Source organism: Malania oleifera, chromosome 1, assembly GCF_029873635.1.
Source record: "Malania oleifera isolate guangnan ecotype guangnan chromosome 1, ASM2987363v1, whole genome shotgun sequence".
NCBI lineage: Eukaryota > Viridiplantae > Streptophyta > Magnoliopsida > Santalales > Ximeniaceae > Malania > Malania oleifera.
Genome location: NC_080417.1, coordinates 57,677,793 through 57,702,682, shown reverse-complemented (window position 1 = coordinate 57,702,682; position 24,890 = coordinate 57,677,793). Strand labels below are relative to the sequence as shown.

General features: G+C 36.9%; 1 protein-coding gene across 6 annotated transcripts in view; it reads right to left on the bottom strand.

The window, feature by feature from the left end:
- LOC131166068 (probable polyribonucleotide nucleotidyltransferase 1, chloroplastic) overlaps positions 1-24,890 on the bottom strand; it is a 168,915-nt gene that overhangs the window by 20,708 nt on the left and 123,317 nt on the right. For all 6 annotated transcript variants that reach the window (XM_058124322.1, XM_058124305.1, XM_058124314.1 and 3 more), the window contains 5 exons: positions 9,737-9,915; positions 9,341-9,524; positions 9,114-9,161; positions 8,890-8,962; positions 44-117 (listed from right to left, as the gene is read on the bottom strand). In XM_058124322.1, the coding sequence (XP_057980305.1) occupies positions 44-117; positions 8,890-8,962; positions 9,114-9,161; positions 9,341-9,524; positions 9,737-9,915 (558 nt within the window). The remainder of the gene's footprint in view (positions 1-43; positions 118-8,889; positions 8,963-9,113; positions 9,162-9,340; positions 9,525-9,736; positions 9,916-24,890) is intronic.

Genomic DNA, 24,890 nt, shown 5'->3' with positions numbered 1-24,890 from the left:
TAATAGCTCAACCACTGAAAAAGAACTTGGAAGAGTAATAAACCTTCATCACGTGAATCAATGGAGCGTACTTTGAAAGCTTTTTTGAAGGGGGAGGTGTGCATTTCAACATCTCAGCTAAATGACAAAATGCAAATATATAAATAGACAAATAAATAAAATAAAAAACAGGAAAGTTAAACCATATTTTGAAAGAACAGAGGACCACCAGAAATATATTAGGGGATTGACAGCTACATGTAAACACTATTGGTAATACCCAAGGATTTTTGCGCATTAGAAGGACACAGAATGTATTGCATCAAGAGCACAATTTCAGAAAGGCTATAAATTTCTAAATTTAGCATTGTGCTACAGCCAATCATAGTATTCTGGGGTTTTTGTCAAAACTCAAAAGGGTTGTAAGATTTTGAGGCATGCTATTATACTTGCAATTGTTTGGTGTGTTTGACTGGAAATGAACATTAAGCTTTTCAGATAGCACATTCCTTGTTTACTTAGTGTGGGAAGCAATATGTGTGTGTGTGTATATGTTTGTGTGGCGTACTCCTAAGTTTTGTTCGAACTCTTCAATCGCTCAAAAAGAAAATAAAAAGATGAAAGGAACTAAAAACTTTCCTCACCCTAGCGAAAAAATTTACATAGGCCTCCAAGAATAATGGAGCTAAACATAGCCTGACTTAGTATATTGTGCATGTAGTACTCTCAACTAAAGTGGGACATCTACACCTGCTCATCAATCATTCTTCTTGTCTTATGGGGACTCGTAATCCTATCAATTCTATGGTTTCCTATATTCATAAAAATTCCCATGCATAGTCAAGGTTAAGGGATTCTCCCTCACTCTCAATGTTTTAAGTCTCAATTTTAATTAATATTTGAAGGATTAAAAACTATTAAAATTTTTATTTTTATTTTTAAAAATAACAGAAACTAGTAGTGGATGGAGCTCCAAAGCTTGCTAATTTCTACCAACTTTTTTTCAATTTTTTTTTTTGCTCATTTAAGTCAAAACTTCATTTCTTCAGGATCAACCAACCACAATCCCATTCCATCCAAAGGATTATTGGCAGCAACATCCAGCCTTCTCCATCCTTGCACTTACTACTCTCAGCAAAATTCTCACCCCAAACCCTCTTCAAAAATAGATACATTCTCCAAACTTTCAAGTAATGAAGGGCGCACATAAAAAATAACTCCCCATGCATTAGAGGAATCAAAAGCATAATCCAAAGTTTCCTAAATCTCATCCAATAACAGACCACCAACACAAGCAAAGTAATTCACTATCCTCTTCAAAAATATCCACCTAAATTTTCTCTTTCTGATTACCTCCTTTATTTATGTACTTTGAACAATTATGAGACTCGAGAAAAATTCCCAACATCATCTACTAAAAATTTGCCTCCACATGTTGGAAATCAAGCAATCGTTTACAAGCATACTTTCCTTACTTTTTCCTTTTCTTTGCTGGTGGCCAATCATATACCTTTATAAGCATAGCCATCTTACATTTATTTCCATTCTGTAAATTGCCAGAAATACTTTCCTCTTGACACATTTCATTGTGAAAACTCTCAGTATTATCTCTTCCATGTGATTGAATTTTCTGAACCACCTGAGAGGAGCCCCCATTTTGTGTCATTCGTTAAAAACTCCCTTCTCAAACCATCATCCCCTTCCCAGAGATTCTGGCCACCCTTTCCACTTAATTCTTGGTTCTTGCTACAAGAACCAGCTTGGGCCCCACTACTGTCTGAGCCCTCCTATAGAAACCCCCTAGCCTTTATTAGAAAGTAAATCAAACCCTTGGGTTTTTAATGCCTGGCTCTTGGGCTTTGATAGCAGCCACTTAAAGAACGTCCTTGATCCTTAAGACTGACCCAACTAAGAATTGGCTGAATTGAAATCTCTTTCCTGTTAATACAAATTAATCAATTGTTCTTTCTCCAGCTGCAACACAGGGCTGATTTTGTCCCCAACACATCACACAATTGGGCAAGGAGGCTGCGCCTGTTTCAGAAAAATAGAATTGAGTAAATCCATGCGCTGCCCAATGGGTGAGCTTTGAGCCTCATTGTTAGGAAATTTGACAGAATTCATGGGCTGCCCATTGAAATTATTATATGGACTTTGGCCTATTTTCTAGGAAATTTACCCGGATCCAGGTGCTGCCTGCTGAAATTACTCAGGGCCTTAATATAAACAGGAGCAATTTGCAAAGCCTAAGATGGGTATTTGGCCTGCTTTGTAGAAGATAATTTAGTTGAAAGTTGAAACCATGGGCTGCCCACTGATTTTAGTTGGCTCTAGCTCAATAGCACCCAACATCTGACCCAAGTGCAAAGTAATGTGGATAATACCTGGCTCATCCAACTCCAAGCCCACTCCATTACTCTTGTCACAAACCCTGGCTGCAATGAAGTCCTCCGGTCTAGCAGCCGGCTAGCTGCCACCACATCCACCAGAGATTGCACCATCCCTTCACTGGACTTTGGCCTATTTTCTAGGAAATTTACCTGGATCCAGGTGCTGCCTGCTGAAATCACTCAGGGCCTTAATATAAACAGGGGCAATTTGCAAAGCCTAAGATGGGTATTTGGCCTGCTTTGTAGAAGATAATTTAGTTGAAAGTTGAAACCATGGGCTGCCCACTGATTTTAGTTGGCTCTAACTCAATAGCACCCAACATCTGACCCAAGTGTAAGGTAATGTGGACAATACCTGGCTCATCCAACTCCAAGCCCACTCCATTACTCTTGTCACAAACCCTGGCTGCAATGAAGTCCTCCGGTCTAGCAGCTGGCTAGCCACCACCACATCCACCAGAGATTGCGCCATCCCTTCACTGGTGCTGCAGCGCCATGCACCCTGCCGGGTCCTCAGCAAAAAATCTCCACCAATGCATCCTTTAAACTCTGTTGATCATTTGGCTGTACAGATATATCCAAACCTCCCTCCTTTGGAACCATCTGCATACCTCACAGAGACTCCAAAGCTGCAACAAAACTATGCCAACTTCCCCCTTTCAGGTCTCAAGGATTGAAGATAGAGTAACTGTCATTGCCCGAACATACTCCCAATTCCCAAAACTTGCCTTTGCAATTCAATGCACTTGCCACCCAAAAATGCATTCTTCCAAATGTTTTTGTAACGAGTGAAACCCTCCAAACTGCACGTTGAAAAAAAAGTCACACACCCATGTTGTGGTCAAAAGGGTTATCCTTATCCACCGTTTACTAAACTGGGATCTCAATCCAGTCATCACCTTCTGAAATGCCAGGAACAACACTAGTACAACCCTAACCATTAGATCTAACCATGGTGTTAAATTTCTATGAAACTGCCAAAATTTTCGTTCAAAATTGCTGTGCTTTCCACCACCCTCACAGTTCAAAGGGAAATCAATTTCCATTTGGCACAGTAGAAATTTCCCAAATCATCTGAAATCTCAAAATTTCAGCAAAAAGTGCTGAAATTTTAACTATAAACTGAAATTTTGCTGGAAATTCAAATTTGAAAATAAAAACCGAAATTAAAACTTCTCTCATAATTTATCTTTTCTTCTGTTTTAAATGAAACTTAAGGTCATTATAAGAAGGTTACAACTTACAGATTTCAGATGTTTGAAATTATATGAAATAGTAAACTTAGATATTTGCTATGTCATTTTATTCACCAGTTTTTTTTAAATTATTTGTATCTGTATAATATATAATATTTACTAGGAATTTTGAATTTCAGTTAAATTACTTGAATATGTTTAATATGATCATTACATTACAGTATACACCACATACCTGTCTTTGATGTATAAATGTATAATCTTGCATTATGATGTGACCAAGGTCTTAAATAATGGAAACCAATAGGAGAACATGGAATTGTTTTATGAAGTTTTAGATATGATTAATAGACATAATAATGTAAGTTTTAGGACTAATATATTAAAAGTAAACACATGTATGCTGTATATAAGGTGGAGAAGTTGTAATATAATATGTGCGTCAAATATATTTGTAAGATAATGTACATTAAACATATTTAGTGAATCAGTTAATACAAATGAAATTTATAAATCATTTAAATATTATTTATTATACAAATAAAAATAATTTAGAAATGAATGGTTAAATAAAATGTTGTTGTAAGTTTTTTTTTCATATAATTTCAAAAGCACATGTAATAATCATTTGTTTCGATAAAAATAAATTAAAAGAGAAATTTCAATTTACTCCTAGATCTCTCATTTGAATTCCGAGGAAATTTCATTACATAGTTCAAATTTCGACAAGTTTCGCTAAAATTTCGAGATTTCGATAAATTTCGGATGATTTGTTGAGATTTCGATGGAAATTATGCAAGATGGAAATCGACAACCATTTCAATTTTGAGGGTGACGGGCAATTTCGCGGATATTTAAGTCCATGGATGTGACTTTTGTCTAGTAATAGCTTCTGAATTCGTAAATGAATTCCATGATTTACTACTATTTTCCATCATTTTTAAAATTGAAATTAAAATTAACATCCACATCAAAATTTCCATTGAAATTTCTATACTTTTGAAGCCTTGAAATTTTAGTCAAAATTGAATTTAAGACCTTGGATCTAAGTTGCACCTCAATAAATCTACCGGCAGGCCGATCTAATTGCCACCAATGAACTTGAGATGACCAAATATTCTTCTTCAAATGAATTTATTCAGCCGAAGCCAATCATATTCTACAACCTCGACCCATTGTATTGTTGAGAAGGGTGACAAACTCAATGATTCCTAGACGCATTCTTCTCAATCAAAACCACCTATCTATCTCCTCTCTAATCTTAGATCAAAAGATTTCCTTTCAACCTAGTCCATGGACTCAGGAGCAACCAATCATATGACCCATTTATCCAATAGTTTTTCAACCTATACTCCATGCCCAATCAGTAGGAAAATAGCCACAGCAGATGGATCCTTGACCACTGTAGCTGGTTTTGGGGATGGGAAAATAAGACCATCGGTAACTTTGAAAAATGCCCTTCATGTTCCTAAATTGTCCACAAATCTGGTCTCTATACATAAACTCACTCAAGATTTATGTTGTAAAGTGATTTTTGACAGTAGTAATTGTATATTTCACGACAAGAATTCGGGGAAGATGATTGGACGTGCTAGGGAAAGGAATAGCCTCTACTATCTTGAAACACCAAGTCAGTTGCACATGACCAAGGACAGATTATCTTCTTCCTTTATGTCAGAGTTTGTCTTATCCAATAAAGAAAAAATTTTACTTCATCATTGCCGTCTTGGACATCCATCGTTTACGGTTATTAAAGCTATGTTTCCTTCCTTGTTTAAGGATTTAGATGTTGAAAACTTTCAGTGTGAAGTATGTGAACTCACTCAACACAATCGTGTACCTTTTCCAATTAGTTACAAAAGAAGCCCAATTCCTTTCTATCTTATTCACAGTGATATTTGGGGTCCAACTATTGTTTCTAATGCTTTTGGGGCAAGATGGTTTGTTTCTTTCATTGATGATTGCAATCGTGTTACCTGGATTTTCTTGCTTAAGCATAAGTGATGTTAGTATTGTGTTCCCAAATTTCTATTCCATGATCAAAAACCAATTTGGGGTAAATATCAAAAGGTTTAGGTCAAATATTGCTAGGGACTATTTCAATCAATTTCTTACCCCATATTTTCAGACAAAAGGAATAGTACATGAGTCATCTTGTGTCAATACCCCAAAGCAAAACAGGGTAGCAGAGAGGAAAAATGGCCATCTCCTTGAAAAAACTAAAGCTTTGTTGTTTCAAAAAAATGTGTCCTAAGGTTTTTTGGGGGGAAGCCGTTCTAACAGCCACTCATCTGATAAATCGTTTGCCTTCAAGAGTCTTGGGTTTCAAGAGTTCTATGGACATACCTTCCACATTCTACCCAAACCTCACCACTACAAACAACCTTGTTCCTAGGATTTTTGGGTATGCTATTTGTCCATGTTCATAGTCACAATACGAGGAAATTATATCCGAGGGCTCTAAAATATGTCTTTGTGGGTTATGCTTCGACTCAAAAAGGATATAAGTGTTACCACCCTTCGTCAAAAAAATTCTATTCTTGGTGGATGTTACGTTCAATGAACAAGAGTCTTATTTCAGTAATCCTTATCTTCAGGGGGAGAATTCAACTAGGGAAGATCAGGATCAGGAAGATTTTTTGCTTGATTTGCCATCAATTCCTATGTCTAAAACCTCGAACCCTATACCTGTACCTCCTTGTTCATCTTGTTCCAACCATGTACCTAAGAGTTCTTCTGAACCTGTCCCTGAAACACCAAATGAACCCAAAGAAAAGACCGATTCTGCTCCAAGAAATACCATATTTGGCAAGGTGTTCACAAGAAGATGGTTGTTCCTGAACCAATGCAGGTCCAAGAGTCCCACTCAGATCGTTTGAATGAGGTAACAATCGTTAACCATCCATTGCAAGATGAAACTAAATCTCATGTTGATAATGATGACCACGACCTTCCAATTGCCATTAGGAAAGGAACTCGAAAATGCACAAAGCAACCATTGTACACTCTAGCACATTTTTTTGTCGTTTAAGAATTTTTCACCATCCCATAGAGCCTTTCCTATAAGCCTAAATACCATCACCATTCCTACCACATTATCTAAGGCTTTGTCCAATGGAAAATGGAGACAAGCTATGAATGTGGAGATGGAGGCATTGGAAAAGAAGAAGACTTGGGAGTTGGTGAAGTTACCGGCAGGAAAGAAACCGGTGGGCTGTAAGTGGGTATATACGGTGAAGTAGAGGGCAGATGGGTCGATTGAGAGATACAAGGCGCCGTTGGTAGCCAAGGGGTATACTAAAACCTATGGGATTGATTATTTAGAGACCTTTGCTCCTGTTGCAAAGATGAACATGGTTAGAGTATTATTATCACTAGCAGCTAATTATGGTTGGGAGTTGCAACAATTTGATGTCAAGAATGCTTTCTTACATGGGGAACTAGAGAAAGAGATTTATATGCAGGTTCCACCAGGATATGGGAAGAATTTGGCTGCTCACACTGTGTGTAAATTGAAAACGGCACTGTATGGCTTTAAGCAATCACCACGAGCATGGTTTGGGAGATTTGCAAGAGTTATGTTGGCTATGGGATACAAACAAAGTCAAGGGGATCACACATTGTTCATTAAACACTCTCCTTCAGGGGGAGTTACAGTCCTTCTAGTGTATGTTGATGACATAATAGTGACAGGAGATGATGCTAAGGAGAAACAGGTCTTGAGCCAAAATTTGGCTAAACTGTTTGAGATTAAAGCATTAGGGAGACTGAAGCATTTTCTCGGGATTGAGGTTGCTCACTCTAGGCAGGGAATTTTTATTTCTCAGCAAAAGTATGTCACAGATCTTCTCAAGGAAACTGGCAGGACAGCATGCAAACCAGCAAGTACTCCCATGGATTCTAATCTTAAACTTGGAAAAGCTGAGGAGGATGTCGCAGTAGATTGAGAAATGTATCAACGCCTGGTAGGAAGACTCATTTATTTGTCTCACACACGACCAGATATAGCATATGCAGTGAGTGAGATTAGTCAGTTTATGCATAGCCCGAAGGAAGTTCATTTGCAAGCAGCCCATAGAGTACTACAGTATCTCAAGGGAACACCAGGGAAAGGTATCATGTTCAAAAGAAATGGAGGATTGGTACTTGAGGCATACACTGATGCTGATTATGTTGGATCAATTGTTGATAGAAAATCAACCTCACTATATTGCACCTTTCTCGGCGGGAATCTTGTGACATGGAGAAGTAAAAAACAAAGTGTGATAGCTCGGTCGAGTGCAGAGGCTGAATTCTGGGCAATGGCTCAAGGTGTGTGTGAACTACTTTGGTTGAAGATCATCCTTTAAGATTTGAAGATCAAGTGGGATGGCCCTATGAGACTTTATTGTGACAACAAATCTACAATCAGCATAGCTCATAACCCAGTACAACATGACCAAACGAAGCACATTGAAGTTGATAGACACTTTATCAAAGAAAAGTTGAAGAGTGGATTGATTTGTACACCTTACGTGTCTACACATGGTCAACTTGCTGATGTCCTTGCCAAAGGGTTGAGTAGCTCTGTTTTCCAAACTATTGTTTCCAAGCTAGGAATGGAGAATACCTATTCACCAACTTGAGGGGGAGTGTGGGAAAACCGTGTATAATTAGTTAGCTATTTTAGGATATTCTTTTAATAACAGATTGTATTCTTAGAATTAGGCCTATACAGCTAAGTTTCCTATTCTGTTAGGGTGTCCCATGAATCATGGAATTTCCTATTCTGTTAGAGTGTCCCATAAATCATGGGATTTGATTTATTAATTTACATTTTAGGAATGCTAGGCTTGTTGTATATATTCACATGTAATGCTCAGATCAATGCATAACTCTTTTCAATTTTCGATAGTACTGTCTGTAGGAAAATGGATGAATCTTCCTATTATGCATTGCAAGATGGCTTGGAAGCTGCAGAGCGCTATTGCACCTTGTACAGTGCTAAAAAAGATACATTCGTTGGGTAAAACTATATGTTTGAAGGCTTGCTCCTTTTCTATTTCATGAAATAATTGAAAAAACATTAATGTTTAAGGTCTTAAGTTTACTACAGAAATTTTGAAGTAAATTTCTTGAATTATGTGGATTTCTATCAGCGGCTGACTTATTCTGTCAGTAAATATGTGCACCTTGTTGGTCCATAAGACCCTGCATTTTAATTGAATTTTGTTAGTGCCACAAAATTGATAAAAAAAAAAATAGATACAATATTTGAAAGTTACGTCCTCTAAAACAGCTGTGAAGCCACTGAATTTTTATTGAAGCAATGTTTTAAACTTTACCAAGTATATGCTTTCGGCCATCTTTCGCCTGCTCGAGTGCCTGCTTCATTATAGCTAATGTTATTCCACCTACCTGTTGTCAAAAGAATAATTCTGATAACATATAATAATCAATAATAACGAAAATGATGTGTCTGCATGAATGCAAATGGTGCAAAATGCACACAGGAGACACTAGATATCCTGAAAGAACTCATTTTATGGAAGCAAAGAAGAAAAACAACCTTTATGTCCATCTGAAATGCAGTAATACCAAATTCACTTCCAGCAACCTACAATACGAAAATCACCAACTTATATATAAAGTGTGACTAGACATGTGTGGCACACTGTATCTAAGGATATCTTGACAGAAAGCAATGCTGTTTCGTTAAAATAAAAGAAATTCAATAAAAACCATTTGAATCTCTCAAATTGAAGAAAAAAAAAAATGAGAAAAATAATGTAAGACCTTAAAATCCATATCTCCAGATGCATCCTCGGATCCAGTTATGTCAGACAGAACAAGTGGGGTCCCATCTCCCCCAAATTCTTGTGTTTCCATAACCATACCCATTGCTATACCAGCAATGGGGCTCTTTACTGGGACACCGGCATCTTGCAATGCTAAGCAACCCCCACAAACCGATGCCATACTAGTATTTCATAAAATTAAGTGTTAGGAAATAAGCATTAGAATCTCAATCATACAGAAATTATCTTAGCATGAATAAGGGGTTAAAACTGTAGCCAGATATTCTCAAAACAAATATTTGAATAGGTTCTCAAATTTCTTAGAATAATTTGAATCACACAAATATCAACATAAGTTTCCTTTCTGATTAATAAATTTAAAGGACTTTTGCACCTTGAAGAGCCATTGCTTTCAGTGATGGTACTCTCAACACGGATGGTGTAAGGGAAATCATCTTCAGAAGGCAAAATAGGTTCAAGAGCTCTCTCTGCAAGCATTCCGTGACCAATTTCCCTCCTGGTAGGTGCTCCCATCCTTCCAACTTCCCCAACACATGATGGTGGAAAAGTGTACTGAGAAATTGAATAGCAATGTTATCCAAGATTCAGGAATAAAACAATTATCTCAGGCTCAAATAAACAACATCCGTTTCTGAATAGTATACTTAATAGATATTTAACAAAAATAAAAATAATTTATAAATAGGAATTAAACCAAATTAATTGCCACTATCCAATCATTCAAAAGAAGGAAGATGCCATCAAACGCCCACTAGCAGAAAAAACGTGATTCAGCAGGCTTGAGATATCAACAAGATACAAAACAGTATATTTTTTAGTAAAAAGTACTGTCCTTTAACAATTAAGTGCAGGCTTATTGGGTTTTTTCCCACTAAAAAAAAAGAAAAGAAAAAGCCTATCTTCCAATTGGAAGATAACATTATGCCAAAGGGAGCCCACCTCTAAGGAAAACTGCAAAAGCCACTTACCCATTAAAGTCTGACCTAATCCCCTTTCCTTCTTAGACCTACAAAACAAGCTCCAAACTAATGAGGTGTCCCTCTTATCCTTGACCCCAAACTCAAGAAAGTCTCTAAAAAACCTCTCAACATATGGCCTGCCCCAACTGGAATTCTAAAAATAGATGAAAATTAAAGGGAATAATAGAAAAGACAAGCCTAAATAAGAGTTACACATCCCACATAATGAAAAACAAAAAACCATTCTTTCACCCATCCAGATGCTTAAATACCTTAGCCATGACTACATTCCAAATCCTGACAAACCTAGGATTAAAACCCTCCCAACAGAACCATTAGAAACATCAAAGGCAACACTAAAATACCATGCGCTGCTAAAGAAGCCAATTTTGATGATAACCAAGATTAACAGCGGCAATCCCACTTTACTCCAAATTCATTTTTAAACACAAATCATCTCGAAGTGTTGCAAAATGTTAAGCATATTTAAATAGGACTAGGACTCTATGATCATAAAGGCCATACCCAGTGCACAAGGCTCCCACTTTGAGTGGGGTCTATGATCATCTAACAGAAAAACTTGTACAGATGGTACACCAGCACCACCACCTTTTCGCCATGCAAATAACTCTCACAAAACCTCTACACAGCCCTATCTACCAACCTACTACAGAAATCTACAACACGAACAAACAAAAAACAAGAAAGTGGGTCTCGTTGCCAAACAACATAAAAAACCGTATACCAATCCTTAGGTTCCCCATTAATGATAATAAAAAAATGAGCACTAGACTAGAAAGCCCTCATCCAAACCCTTTACCTCTCACCAAAACCTTTTATAACATAGATCCTATCCAAAAAATTTCAAATAACCTAATCATAATTCAAATTCCAATTAAACACAACATCCCCTATCCTCATACAGACATCCTCCACCACCTCATTAACTATTAAAATAGCATCACAATCTATCTAATCCTTACAAGCACACTCTTGACCCCGAGAAATAGTATACTCTTTCCCAACACCCCATTAATGTTAAACCCACAAAAGCTTTCAACAAATCATCTCTAACCCCATCCCAATTAATCTTGAGAAAATGTTGTTAAAGCGTGATATGCATTGTTGGCCCACAACCTAGTAGTTAAAGCTTTTAGTTAAAGTGGTAATCTAACAAGGTATCAAAGCTAGTTACTAGAGGTACTGAATTCTAGTCTTGTTGCCCATGTTTATTGTGTGATGTTTAAAATCATAGTGTTCCCTGTAATGGGTGCTATTTATCTTTAGTTTATCAGCGTGCACATGTAGAGAAGTGTTAAAATTTGATATACATTGTTGGCCGACAACCTAACAATTTAAACATTTAGCTAAAATGGCAATCTAACAAACGACAATTACAACCATCTAGCCTTCTCCCTCTCCATCCTATACACAAGCCTTCTCCCTCTCCATCCCAAATACAACAACCCTCACATCATTCTTCATTCTCTTCAAAAGGCCTCCCTATCCATCTCATATTTGATAACCCAACATAGGACACCACTCCAAACCCTTAAACATAGGCCTAGATACATTTTCCTTCATAAACATATTTGAAAAAAATGACATAAACTCATTAGCAATCACATGAGGATAATATGTCACCCCCTTTCCTCAATTTCAATTCCCTGACTAAATTATGCTTCATTTTTCCATTTGGTATTCTAACCTCTTCGAGCATGATCTTTTGTTTCTAACTACTCACAAAAAAACTAATTTAACTCATTTTACAATGAAACCCTCTTTGCCAATCCACCCTCTAAAAGATTATCCCACTTTTCCTTTCCTATCTAGAAAACCCAGCTCCCCAAAAGTGCTAGTCTCTTCTTCGCTTTGCCATGCAAAAAAAGTTCAATGTTCCACTTCCTTCCATAACAACTCATTCAGATGCTTCAAATTTTTCACAAACCTAAAACCTTACCCTCTCCATGTCTTATCAAGTTCAACTAATGGTAGAAAAGAAAAATGATTAGGCCACACATTTTCACATTATAAAGGACTAGGTCCCCACTTCAACACTCGAACAAAATAGGGAAATGATCCAATACTTGTATAGTCAAAACACCCTAGAATAGATTAGAAAATTCATCTTTGCACTCACTACACACACACACACACACACAAAAAAACCTATCGAGACATCTAGCCACATATCTTCTCCACCAACTGACCAAGAGAATAAAAACATTATCCGTAGAGATGTCTCTCTTTTGAACAACATCCCCCACATCTCTATGACTCAATTAAAATTTGTCTACGAATGTGAATAAAGGTCCAAAAATCATCCTTAATTCCATTTTCCTCCACCAATTAGTCCAATAGTCCCTTGTAAGATCCACATAAGCTTTCCAAATTGTCATTCAACTGTAACCATTCTGAAGATAAACTCTTCGCATACTTTGATTACTAGACACATTGCTTAGTGTCAAGGGGCAGTAGAATTCCAAGGTTAAAAGAATAACATTTGCTTTAATCAACCCAAGAGATGAAGGAGTCATGTTTGGGTAGTGACAAGACTACGCCTCGTCCTATCCAATTGTACTAATCCAAATACATGGAAATATTCATGGATCCAATTTAGCGGTCAAGACTCGTGGCATGACAACCCTTGTCCCAACTGAGACGGTCACCGTGGACTTTGACTCAAATGACAAGGGTGGTGAACTCACACTCCACAAGCACTGAGGTAACTCTTAACCCCATGCATTATTCGAAGACAAACATACAAAGATTCAACATCCCTCGATAGCCCAACCTACATAAGACAACATCACCTAAGGACCAACAAAACCCAATACCAACCTTCAAGTTAAGACTGAGTGCGACCTCATTCTCTAATGTGTCATCCACAAGGCTCCCACCTCATTGCCCAAGACACCCCCACCCACTTGAGGATATAGAGCCTGCACCAAGCTACATAGCAGGTTTGCTCACTTGGTGACCAAAAAGACAATAGGTGTGTTAAGATGCTCACATGGTGCTCCCCCGTAAAATAAAATCTTATCATCACATTCTTGCTTACGTATGAATAACCCATGGTTGCTCTAAGAATCATATATCACTTGCCCAAGAGCGCCAACTTGATCACAGTCTGAATTAGCCACAACATCATATAAACATCTTCATAATCAAATCCATGTATGGGTTCCTTCCAAGACCCATCCCACATGGTCACCGTGCCCTTCCAAGGCTGCCCAAGTGGTCCTCTTGCATCTGTCACAAATGCAAGAACATGGGACCAGGACATCTCCCCCCACTCCATCGTATCAACATCCTTGTTGATTAAACATATATTGCTCTTTTCTTGAACCTTCAGCAAACACAAAGCAAAATCTTAAGAACAATAGAGCTCTCCAACCCAATATCTTCACTACACACAATTTAATTACAAGTTTTGAAGTACACTTGAACTCAATCTCATTAGAAGATCCTCGTGGAAGACATTCCCAAACACAAAGCCATCTTCAAACCAAGACCTAAAATCTTCAAAAAACAATTTATGACCTCTAACTCTTGAATGACTTTCCAGCATCCAAGAACATTCATCCAACTAATTTTCCATCAACATTCCATGCTACCAAAAGTTGCAATAATAAGTAGCAATCGTCGAACACATTTCTACCTCACCAATCCTTGACGGACCCATATTTTGTCTTCATACCTCAATAACCCAAAAATGCCTCATAATTTTGAGTATAAGACTAATTCTTAATTCACTTATTTCAATATCTTCCCAACATTGACCTCAAATTTCAAAAGCAAGTGACAAACTAGTTCCGCAATGACTGAGACCAAATTTTGCGTATTGTTCGAGTCATGTCTCCCCTACCACAATTTGTGGCCTCAGACTCCTACATGGTCCAATCAAAGAGGTAATTCCGAATGCTTTTCCTCTGCAAAGAAGTTCATTCTCAATCCCCCGTTCCCAAGGAACTCTAATAAAGGCTCCCCCATCCCTAGTCCTGACTTCCATGTCATATAGATTCGGCTTCCAAACCAGGTACAAAATTCTAGCAATCCTAATCCTAAAGATAAAATTAGAATGCTAAGTTTCTCCAAATGAAACCCTTCTAGATTCACACTTCCCAAAAGTCCATCATCCATTCCTCATATTCACCATACTAAGTGAATCAAGCCACCTTCAAGACCTCGATGCATTTATTAACATATGAACCATAAAGATAAAAGTCACATCCCCAAAATTCTTAAAATATAACCAATTCTTTTTAAATCACAATTCAAAAGTTCATTAGAAAATCTTCCCATTTCACATATTCACCATCATGGGAGTGTACCACACCACTTACAAGATATCTACTCCAATTCAATATCCACACCCCAAGACTCATTGTCCCATTCCTATCCCAAACACTAGTATTCATTACCAATTTCAAATTCCATTGTCCTCAACATTCCAACCCCAAACCCAATCCATTGTGGCTGATTCAATGATTCAATTGCACTCTAGCTTTCCCATATCAAACTTAGACTTTCATTATAAACAAAGTAAACTACACCAAACACGAAAGGCATTCTAACCAACCCAGCACGTATGCCCTTTGGAAAATGCAGCTCAAATACCCCTTGGTGATCAAATCCCTATGCCCTTTGACATGGGTAAAAATAAGGCATCTTGGCCACCAATAGACATGTACTCAACTATCAATTCTTCAAGATACAATTTGACAACCATGTTCCTCCGAAATTCAAACCATAGGGACCTCTTAGGATTCCAACATAGTCCTAGGAACAACACTCATGATCCCCTTCAAGTCCACACCTAATAGACTTTACATCTGGCCCCCTCTAACTTTCATCGGGTCAAAATTGCATGTACTAAGAACATATTTTCCTCTAAAATATAAAAATGATGAAGAGTTACATAAATTGTTGAGTCGTTTCGGAAAATCAGTGTAGCACATCAACAAGCACCTACATAACATTTGTGTAATGTAATGTTGTATCTATTGATTCTTAAAAGTTTTATCTTTACAATATATTACAATATACCACATAGATATTCATATTTATATTTCATTTTTTTGGTAGAAAAAAAACATATTTTATTGAAAAGGAAAAGAAAGTACAAAAATGAAGCATAAGAAATCCTCCTTAAAAAATAAAAGAAAATAAAAACAGCACTGGCTACCAATCATGTTTTAATTCTGAAAATGACAATCCTCTAAACAACCAGCAGCAAAAGCACTGGATCCTATCCCAAAGTATAAGACATCTTATTTCCAGTGAATATACGTGCATTCTACTCCAAGCCTCCAACCAAAACCCCAACAAAACAAGAAAATACCTGCACCTTCACAATGCTAAACCATATTTTTTCCTCCCAAAATTTGAAGAAGAGAGAGCCAAAAGACCCTCCAACAACTTTGAAGACATCCAATTCTTTCCAATAAGACCAAATAAATTATTCCACACCCTCCATCAAAACTAAGAAGGAACGAGTGAGAGACTGATTGTAAAAAATCAAAACATAAATGGCATACATTTGCAAATAGACTTAAAAAGCCTCCAAAGATGCAATAGACTATTCAAGTTAACTCTAGTATTATTCCACACCGTCCATGAAAATGAAGAAGAAAGGAGTGCGAGACTGATTGCAAAAAATCAAAACATAACTGGCATACATTTGTAGATAGACTTACAAAGCCTCCAAAGATGCAATAGACTGTTCAAGTTAACTCTAGTACTAACCAAAAACCAATAACCAATTAAAAATCTTGATATTAAGGGTCTTTGGCCTTCCTTCATATGGCTTAAATGGTCATAAAAAAACTTATTTAGAAGAATCCTCCCCCAAAGACTCAAGGAACCACGACCAATAATCCATCTTAGAAGAAGGGAGACTACCCTCCAATAAATATAATAAGAAGGCAACCTCCAACACCTCCCTACATTAAGAAACCTATGAAAAAGAAATTCCCATGAGAAATTACCTCTATTTGAAATAAAATAGAGGAAACAGAATCATTGTGCAATGGAGACGACCTACACAAAGTAACAAAAAGGGAAAAGAAATGCAAACTGAAGAATTAGCCACCCAAATCTCTTCCCAAATCCAAAAATGGAACGCACACTAACAATAGATTTAGTAAAAGGGAGAAAGATATCTGTGAAATAAACTTCGAAAGACTCTCCTAAGAACACATCAATACCAAACCAGCATCCCACCCATTGCCTTACAAGACGAATTTAATATTTAATAATTTTGTCACAAAAGAAAAACTCAAAAAATACCGAAGCTATTTTCTCATTAAAGTAATGTTACTAGGAACTGAAAATGCATAAAATTACCACTTAGACCTAGGTTGTTGAGCTGTGAAGGTTTTTTTAGAAGAAGAATAACCATTCTTATAGAATTTCAAAAGACACCAAATTAGGAAGGCCAATAAATCAGAAAATCAAATTAAGAGATCTCTAGGCTAGAAAAAAGGAAATTGAAACTACTAGAATCTGAAATAGTAATTTCATATTTTATTCAAACAATAGAATTTCCTAATTTATTCCCTAGAAATCCAACACCCCCCATCAAGTTGGAGCGTAGATATCTATCATTCCCAACTTGCTTACAAAGAGCTCAAAACTAGGTCTGAAAAGTCCTTCGGTGAAGATATCAGCTATTTGTTGAGTAGTAGGAACAAAAAGCATGCAAACAGCTCCACTATCAATCTTCCCTTTAATGAAGTGTATGTCAATATCTACATGCTTCGTGCAATGATGTTGTATTGGATTTTGAGCAATACTTATGGCAGCTTTGTTGTCACAATACAACTTCATTGGCATGTTCATCGGCATCTGCAGCTCTTCAAGATTTCTCTTTAGCCATAGCATCACACAAACTCTGTTAGCCATAGCTTTATATTCTGCCTCGACACTGCTCCTTGCAACCACATTCTATTTCTTGCTTCACCATGTGACCATATTTCCCCAGAAATAAGTGCAGTATCCGGACGTGGATCTCCTATCAATAATTGAGCATGCCCAATCTGCATCAGTGTATGCCTCTATGTTCTATTATGTGGTCTTCTAGAAGAGTAAACCCTTGCTGGAGTACTTTTCAAGTATATGAGAATCTAATAAACTGCTTCAAGATGTTTCTCGTAAGGTGAATGCATAAACTGGCTTACCAAACTCATAGCAAAAGCAATATTGGGTCGTGTATTTGATAAGTAAATTAACTTTCCCACCAACTTTTGACACCGAGTTGTATTCACTGGATCAACTTCCTTGTCATCTCCAAATTTCTCATTGGGATCTATTGGAGTGTCTTCTGGCCTACAACCGCTCATCCCAGTCTCCTTAAAGAGGTCAAGGACATACTTCCATTAGGAGACAACATTCCCTTTCTTCAACCAAGCAACCTCCATTCCAAGGAAATACCTCAGAGATCCTAAGTCCTTGATCTCAAATGTTTGATGGGAGGGAAGTCTTCAATTGGTTCATCTCAAGTACGTCATCTCCAGTGAGAATTATATCGGCTACATACACAATCAGTATCGCTATCTTCCCATTCTGCGAATGTCTTATAAACATCGTATGATCACCTTGCCCTTGAGAATACCCCTGGTTTTTAACAAATTGGGTGAATTTCTCAAACCAGGCTCTTGCTGAGTGTTTTAACCCATACAAGGACTTCTTCAGTTTACACACCTTTGTGCCAAACTTTTCACCAAATCCTAGAGGTGCATCCATGTACACTTCTTCCTCCAAGTATCCATTAAGAAATGCATTTTTTACATCCAACCAAGGTCTTAAATTTTGATTTCAACTCAAATTTCGAAGCTCCAAAAGTACGGAAATTTCAACGGAAATTTCAATTTCAATGTTGATTTTGATTTCGATTTGAAAAAATAACGAAAACTAGTAGTAAAGCATGGAATTCTTTGTGAGACTTTAGAAATGGTTAACAAACATAAAAATATAAGTTTTAAGACTAATATATTACAAATTAAATACATCTATGTTTTGTATGAGGTGGAAAAGTTGTAAAATAGTACATGTATCAAACATGTTTGTAAGATTATGTACATTAAACATATTTAGTTAATGCAAATGAAATTCATAAATCATTTAAATATTTTTTATTATACAAATATTGATAATTTAGACATGAATAGTTAAATAAAATATTAGTAAGTTTATTTTTTTCATATAATTTCAAAAGCACTTGTGATAACCTTTTGTTTAAATAAAATAAATTAAAAGAGAAATTTCACTTCACTCTCGAGGTTTCGATAAATTTCGACAAATTTCGCTAAAAATTCGAGGTTTCGATAAATTTCGGATGATTCGTTGAGATTTCGACGGAAATTATGCAAGACGGAAATCAACAGCCATTTCGATTTCGAGGGTGATGGAAATTTCGACAGTTTTGTGGAAATTTAAGACCATGCGTCCAACTGTTGCTGAGGCCAGTCACGATTAGCTGCAAGTGACAAAAGAACTCTTACAGAGTTTAGCTTTGCAACTAGGGCGAATGTCTCCAAGTAATCAATGCCATAGGTTTGAGTGAATCCCTTGGCGACCAATCGAGCTTTATACCGTTCTAGAGAACCATCATATTTATACTCGACTCTAAACACCCTTTTGCAACCCTACAGTTGTCTTTCCTCTTGGTAGATCAACCAACTCCCACGTGCCATTTTTTTGAAGAGCTTTCATCTCCTCGAAGACAGCCTCCTTCCACTCAAGAACTTTCAGAGCATTCTGCACAGTATTAGAAATCCCCAGACAAGGCAATTGTGAGGTAAAAGCACGAAAAACAGATGAAATATTTTCATATGACACATAATTGGACAATGGATGTTGGGTGCAAGACCTCACAATCTTCCGGACAGCAATGGGAAGTTCAAAATCATCAAACTCAGGATTGCAACCAAGCTCGGGTTTAGAACTAAAGGACTCAGAACTTGAAGAGGAAAATGAATTGAACATGAGGTAAAGACTCGGTAAGGACATTACCTGGAGGGTTTACGGATTCTGGACAATGAAAAGGATTGGAAGGCCCTTTCTTTCGAGTTGTCCTCTGTCACGGGTAGACATTGTCAAATGGTACCAACGCTATGGTGTTTTCTTTTTTCTTTTTCTTTTTTCTGTTTCTCCTTTGTTAGCCATTATAGGATCATGAACATCATGAGATGGCCTTGTAGGAAGACTTGCATTTTCAATATCTAAAAAACTCGACTCATTTTCTTCTAGTATAATAAAGCTCGGGTTTTCAAGTTTAATAATCAAAGTTGGAGAAGGATCATTTTGCGAGTCTTCAGTTTCGAAAAAATCATGAAACACAGTCGAAAGAATGAACAGAATTACGAATAACACCTAAAAACGCAGTAGCAAGAGAGTTACCCTTCTATACCAAAGAACAAGGAGTTAAGGACAGTTTTGGAGATTGAAACAATTTGTACAGGTGCTTTAATTGCTCCTTTGTAAAAGGGACTGCATCCGAGTTGGTAGAAGGCTCCTGAATCTCTTCAGCAGTGGCTTGGTAGGTGCGACTGTCACGTTTGGATTTCGGCTTCCAATTTGCTAGTTTACAATTGAAGCTCCCAACACGTCAACTTTGAACGCCAAGATTTTTTGCAATGCTCGCACCATGGTTTCTTACGCCCATTGAGTTTTGTAACCGTGAGATAAAGGGCTGAATTCAGGGAATAGTTTTCAGCAGATACAAACTTGGGAGGAATAGTGGGATTGGGCATAATGGTTTCAGAAGTACCAGAAGAGCCAGTAGGATTTCTTTGGGCACCGGTCATTGCCGACTTATACGACATCATTAGAAGAAAGAACAAAATAGAAAAAGAGCACAAGGCTCTGATACCATGAAGGATTTTTTAGAAGAAGAATAACCATTCTCATAGAATTTCAAGAGACACCAAATTAGGAAGGCCACAAAATCAGCAAATCAAATCAGTAGATCTCTAGGCTAGAAAACAGTAAACTGAAACTATTAGAATCTGAAATAGTAATTTCATATTTTATTCAAAAAATAGAATTTCCTAATTTATTCCCTAGAAATCCAACAAGTTGACTAATGTCAAACTTGCATGGGCCCAATCTTAATTAATTATTAATTTATCATATTTGCATTCTTGCAGAGCATCCACCTCACAAAGAGCATCATTTTGCTCCAAATTACTTTCTCCAAGAAGATTTAGCCTAAGGGGGACATAAATATCTTCAAGATTATCCAATTTAACCTCTTGTTGTCATCAATGTAATAGTTCAAATGCTCCAGCGAGTTGAGATGCTTTCCCAAATTTTAATGCTTCAATCCAAGTGAATTCCTAATCAAGCACTTAGGAGAGTGACACCCAACATCCTTGCTTAAATCATATCTTTGTTACAAGTTGAAGATGAGTTGATTTCCACTAATAGCTCTTGCTCCTTTCCCCTTACTCTCCTATGCTTTTAGCTCTTTGAGGTGAAGCGGTTTGAAATAATACCATGAAGATCTCTCCTTCCCCTTCCCATCATCTTTTATATGTTTCTTATTTTCTATTGTTCAAGCATGCACTCTTTTTGAAAACATAGGGTTATGTTGCTTTTACTAAAAAACATTTCTCTATTTTGCAACATTTAAAGTGTTGCATTTAATAAAATTTGATACACAATGAGAACATCTGATGACTTTCCCATGTAGGGAGCTAAATGTAAATGCATAAAATTGCCATTTTACCTTAGAAATCGGAAGTGCATGCCAAGATAGGCCATGGAGACACATGGCAATCTCTATAATGGAAGTCCTTAAATGTGCTAGATAGCCTTGGCTTGGTTAGCACCAATCAGATCTCACTTAAAGGGTATTGACCCTTCAGCCTATTCCTAAGATGCTAATTTGTCTGCCATGTGTCACTTGTGACAAGTTTTCCTTTTCTTTTATCACACCTAACTGTGCCATGACCTCATCAATTTTTCATTGATTATGATGTGACATCGCATACTTTTATAGGAGGATGCATCTCACACTTTTTTGCCTTTCTCCTTTAAATACCCCCAATCATCCATAAAAGTAAGAATAATTGGACCACAAGCCTTCTCCATTACTTTTAATTCCCACTAGTTTAAGGAATTCCTTCAGCCAAGAAAACTTTCACCTGCGACAATGCACATGAGCATCTTGGGAGTTTCCTTGTTACTTCTCTGCAACAAAACTATATTTCCATTTCAAGAACCTCCTCCATAGACACTAACCTATCAAGACCCAAACCCCCCTCCTTTTCAAACGTACACATTCTCCCAACTAAATAAATAATTCTTTTCCTCCCCAGCCGAGATCATAATAAATCTGTCATGAGCCTCTTAATTTTTCTAAGCAGCCCCCACACAAATTCAAAAGATAGACAAGAAATAAAAGAGAGATATTATAGAGACAAGCTTGAATAAGGGTGATAGTCCTACCTATAGAGAAAAAAACACCCTTCCGCCCATCCAACCACTTGGACATCTTCTCCACCAAAGAATACCGAAACCCAACAAACCTAGGAGTGCCACCGACAGGCACTTCTAAATAAGTTAAAGGCTAATCTAGAATACAAAACCCAATTAAAGAGGACAGCAAATGTTTAGCACTACCTGCATTAATATAATCTAAATCACATCTCCAAGTTTATTTTTAAATCATAAATTTAGAACTTATGCAAAATAGTAATCACATCAAACAAAGAATTCCTATGATCTTCTAAGAGAAAAAAATAGCATCATCCACACAAGAAGATAAGACACCACATCCACCTTAGTTCCCAGCCCAATCCCTCTTAGAGAACCTCTATCAATAGTCTACTCACAAAAAAAAGACCCCCTTGTCTCTCCTCCAATGAACATATCAACAACTTCAATTGCCAATAAAATAGCATCCACCTATACAAACAAAAGCACTTCCAGCCTCAAAAACAGTATCTCCTATCATAAAACTCAATCTATCCACTGCAAATTTCTCAATGATCTTATATACACTAGTAACTAATTTCAAAATCTGCAACTTTGACAGACCTATTCTTCTTAGCAACACAAGTAGAATTAGTACTGTTGCCCAAAATCTCATTAAAATAGAACTCATTGAAAATCTTCATTAAATCCAACAATCCTGAAAGAAAGCCATACTAAATCCATCAGGAGATGGAGCCTTAACCCTCCCTGAAAGCCATACTAAAGCCATCAGGACATCGAGCCATAACCCTCTCTATTCTAAACACAACTGCCTTGACTAAATAAGTTAGCCATAAACTGCTTTTCTGTTTAAATTGTTATAGCTGTTTCCCTTAAAAGAGTCCCCTCTTTCCCTGTCATTAGAAGTAAAATTGGTTCCATGTGAATAAGTGGGATGCTAATTTGGGGTTAGATGTTCTTATGAAATCCCATGGAGGTGTATTTTGTTTGGGTACTGGTTCTCAAATTCCTTATTGGGAAGATATTTGGGTGGGCAGTACCACTTTGCCGTATCTTTTCCCCATCTTTATTGCATGTCCTCGAGGCATAACAATGTCTCTTTCCTTGATTTCTAAAGGTGATTTGTCTTTCAGAAATTTTCACATCCATAGGACTATTTAAGTGATAGGGAGGTGGAGCAGCTTTCTTTTTTGTTGGAGAAAAGTTGTCCTTCCTTCAGTAGGGATAGTTATTTTTTATATTTAGACTTCAGACTCCTTGGGGGTTTCTTCTTGTAAATCTTTCCTTGACACTTTTACTTATGCTAATTTCTGCTTATTCGCGCCACAAAACTAATTGGAAGGCCAAAGTTCCTTGAAATATCAAGGCCTTTATTTGGCTAGTTGTTCAGAATAAAGCTAACACCAACAATATGTTGCACAGCAGGAGACTTTCGTAGACACTTCCTCTTGATGTGTGTTCCTTTTTTCTTTATAGCTCAAAAAGAGCTTCTCATTTGTTTTTGCATTGCACTTTTGCTTGATATATTTGGAATAAGCTTTTTCGTATCTCGGGAGAGAATTGGGTTTTTTGGGAGTCAGTGGAGGAATACAACTCATCTCATTTTCTCCTTTTGGTAGAAGAACGCGAGCAGCTTCTTTGTGGAGGTGCACAGCTTTTGCAGTTTTGTGGGTTTATGGTTGGAATGAAAAGCACAAATCTTTAGGGGAAAAATTTGAATCCGTCTTTGTAATGGGAAAAGATTCATTACTTAGCCTCGCTTTAGTGTGCTGCTGCTCATTGTTTTAAACAAGTGAGGTTTTCTGATATTCAACAAGCTTGGCCAGCTCTATTAGTGTGATAGTTGTTTATTTTCCCATTGTCTTATTTTATTTTTTTTCTCAATTTATTTAGGAAGATTTCTTATTCTCTTCTTTGTATATTCTCTCTATTCTAATGAACTCATCATCTCTTGTGATCAAAAAAAAAAAAATCAAATCACCCATAACCATATCCTAAAAGAAACCCATGTGAAAGACAACTAGGCCTAGGGATGTGTAAAGCTGAGGGATCTCTACTTCTCCAAAAACGTGTAAAGCAAATGCCAACAAATCCTCCACTTATCTTGAGCAATTTAGCTAAGAACAATGAGGAAATGATGAGATGTGGATTCTAAAGTGAACAAAAGTACACATATCCGGAGATAAAAGTCTTAGATAGCCTCCTATTCTACAACCTCGTGTTTACTAAGAACCACCAACGACAAAGACTAAATCTTAAAGGGGAATTTAGCCTTCCAAATACTATGACAAAGCGGGAAAGACATGTTTTCACAAATAAAATGCTGAAAAAAAAATTAAAATAAAATAAAAAGAGAGAGAGATCCACATGAGTAGTCTCCTAATGAATGTAGAACCCACAAGCAAAAATGCCTCATATTGGATAGACAAGAACCCTCCAATAAACACAAAAGATAAGAGAGCTCCTCCACCCACCCCACTCCTCCAACCATTAAGAGACCTACCAAAAATGGAAATCTCATGATAGTTATTACCAATAAAGATAAAAAAGGAAAAGATAACTCCATTATGTAGCAAGGAAAGACAACCTTGACAATGAAAAAATAAATGAAACATGCAGAAAAACTCCACCCAATGTCTTCCCAAGAATCAATGTGATGACCATTACCCCAAAAAAAGAATTCCGTAAGGAATAATGAGATAATAGATCTACAATATCCACCTCCAAAAAACACTCAAAAGGAAAAGTTTACACCCATATTCGCACCCCACCCATTTACCTACATGCCAATCAGTATTCAAGGATATTGAACGCATTTTAATGGAATATATGTAAAGGCTTGACATACAATGTTGGCCCACTACCTAACAGCTTAAGTGTTTAGATAAAGTGATTGTTAACAAGGTATCAGAGCCATGGTTGCCAAGAGGTACTGGGTTCTAGTCTTGTTGCCCACATTAATTGTTTAGTAGTTAAAACTATCTTATTCCTTGTCATGGGTGTTATTTATCATTTTTTTATCTCTTCATGTTGACCCTATGGGTCATATCCCGGTTTTGATAATGACAAATACTCAAGTATTTAATGGCTGTCTAGTTCATGTGGAGGTTTATATTAGTAGATACA